The sequence below is a fragment of the Alosa alosa genome, chromosome 3 (assembly GCF_017589495.1).
Source record: "Alosa alosa isolate M-15738 ecotype Scorff River chromosome 3, AALO_Geno_1.1, whole genome shotgun sequence".
Lineage (NCBI taxonomy): Eukaryota > Metazoa > Chordata > Actinopteri > Clupeiformes > Clupeidae > Alosa > Alosa alosa.
This window is the reverse complement of record NC_063191.1, coordinates 27,248,543-27,250,423: the sequence shown is the minus strand read 5'-3', so window position 1 is coordinate 27,250,423 and position 1,881 is coordinate 27,248,543. Positions and strand designations below refer to the sequence as shown.

The 1,881-nt window shown below is 46.4% G+C and overlaps 1 protein-coding gene across 1 annotated transcript; it reads right to left on the bottom strand.

The window, feature by feature from the left end:
• Positions 1-1,619, bottom strand: mid1ip1a (MID1 interacting protein 1a). Its single transcript, XM_048239359.1, has one exon. The coding sequence runs from the start codon at positions 1,438-1,440 to the stop codon at positions 970-972; it is 471 nt and encodes a 156-aa protein (XP_048095316.1). The 5' UTR covers positions 1,441-1,619; the 3' UTR covers positions 1-969.
• Positions 1,620-1,881: the final 262 nt, after the last annotated feature.

Sequence of the window (1,881 nt, the reverse complement as noted above, 5' to 3'; positions counted from 1 at the left end):
TCAGTTTTCAAAAACTTTTATTTTCAGTGAAAAACAACATATGGAAAAATCCTTATGGACACACAGACAACATGAAACAAATATTTATAGGCCTATAACACACAGACAACATGAAACAAATATTTATACAACAATTATATTTTAGCACACATTTTCTAGGTGATGCCAGAATCTCATGGGCCTCATCATAGTTCTGTGGAATTCTCAGAGGGCTCCAGATCATAGATTCTCAAGTGGTTCAGATCACAGGCCAGCGTACTGTAAACACACCAGCCATCTCTTTAACACACATCACTTAGACACACACTTTTACATTCACATGTGGATCATTCACAGATTTCAGTTACACTGCCTTCCATGGTTAGAGGAGGAACAGTGGAGACATGACATGGCAGGTGAAGTTTTTCCTGGATGAGCAGTAGGCAGCAGTTAGGCCTACTGCAGTTCTCCTTAGTGCACCCACTCACTCACATACTCTTGCAGGGTACACTAATCACATACACACACTTGCACAAAATAATGCCTGCCAATTAAATCAGTGTTAGGGCTTCATATGACATCAGTCTTCAGCACCACTTAGTCCAAAAGTAATAGTTTAACAACAAAACATAGTCCTCAGACATACATCATATATTATTATTAAGAATAAATATCATCACAAAGCCATGGCTTGTCATTTGTCAAACGGAAATAAACGGAATCAGTGCAAATTTTGAAAGTATTTGAGGTGTCACTGAGTTCCCGCTACCTCGGCCATGGACAAAAGTTATTGTCTCTTGACGCGGGGGCGGAGTAGAAGTGGAAAACAGTCTCTTATTCTTCTCTCGTTCTCTTCTTTCTTTGAGAACTCTTTGCGGAACATCTCATGTTTTTAAAAAGGTTCAACTCTTCTCCGCGTTGTGCTGTGCGAAGGTGGTCATGGTCGAACGTTCAAGCAGCAGGTGGAAGTGCGCGTGCGAGAATGGCTTCTCACTGGCCCCAGCCCGCGATGCCAATCTCCTGCTTGTAGCGGTGGGTCAAATCGTTGGCCTGGTGTGTGAGTTTTGACAGCACCCCGTGCAAGCCCTTCAGATGGAACCGGAACAGCTGCTCCAGGTCCACCTCTTCGCTCGTTTCGTTGTTGTTGGCGCGGGGGGCTTCTTGTGCGAAGCTCTCTTTCTCCTTGCGTCGCAGCTCATCCGCGCGCCCCAGAACTCCCCACTCGATGTCGTTGCGGATTGACTTGAGCTGCGTGTAGTAGCTGAACATGTCGGCCTCAGCGTCCCGCAGGTAGCTCCCGGGCGCGCTCACCTCCGGCTCCTTCTCGTGCTCCAGCGGCACGTCACGCAGCAAGCTGGGCACCATCACCGTCTGGTCCATGTTGTTCACGGCGCCGATGAAGCGGTTCATGGCGTTCAGCAGAGAGTTCTTCTGGGTGTAGGTGTCCGTGATGCGCATCATTTTGACAGACTATGCGTTGTTAACAAACTCAGGAAAGATTAAATAAAAGGAATGTAGAAGTCTTCAAGTTCAGCAAACAGGAAAAAAATCGATGCGTATAGTTATTGGTCCTGTCAGGTTCAAGTTTTAGTTTCTTCGGGGTCTTGCGTTATTTTCTCCCGGTTTACTTTCAAGCTTGTTCTGGCTATCTATGTCCCACGCGGTTCTTATATAGCCTTGGCGGTTTCGTGCGCAAGGGCGTGTCTGCAACCTGTTGGCCCAGGTTGATTTGTCCTGCGGGTAAAACTGGATTCCAAGCATGACACAGAAACGGCAAGACTCTGAGCACGTCCATCTTGGGTAGACCAGCGGCTGAATACTAGACTCAAACCAGCAAAACACAGAAAGAATGTCCAATTACATAATGTGGAGACCTACATATGTAAGCAATAAACTAAGAGC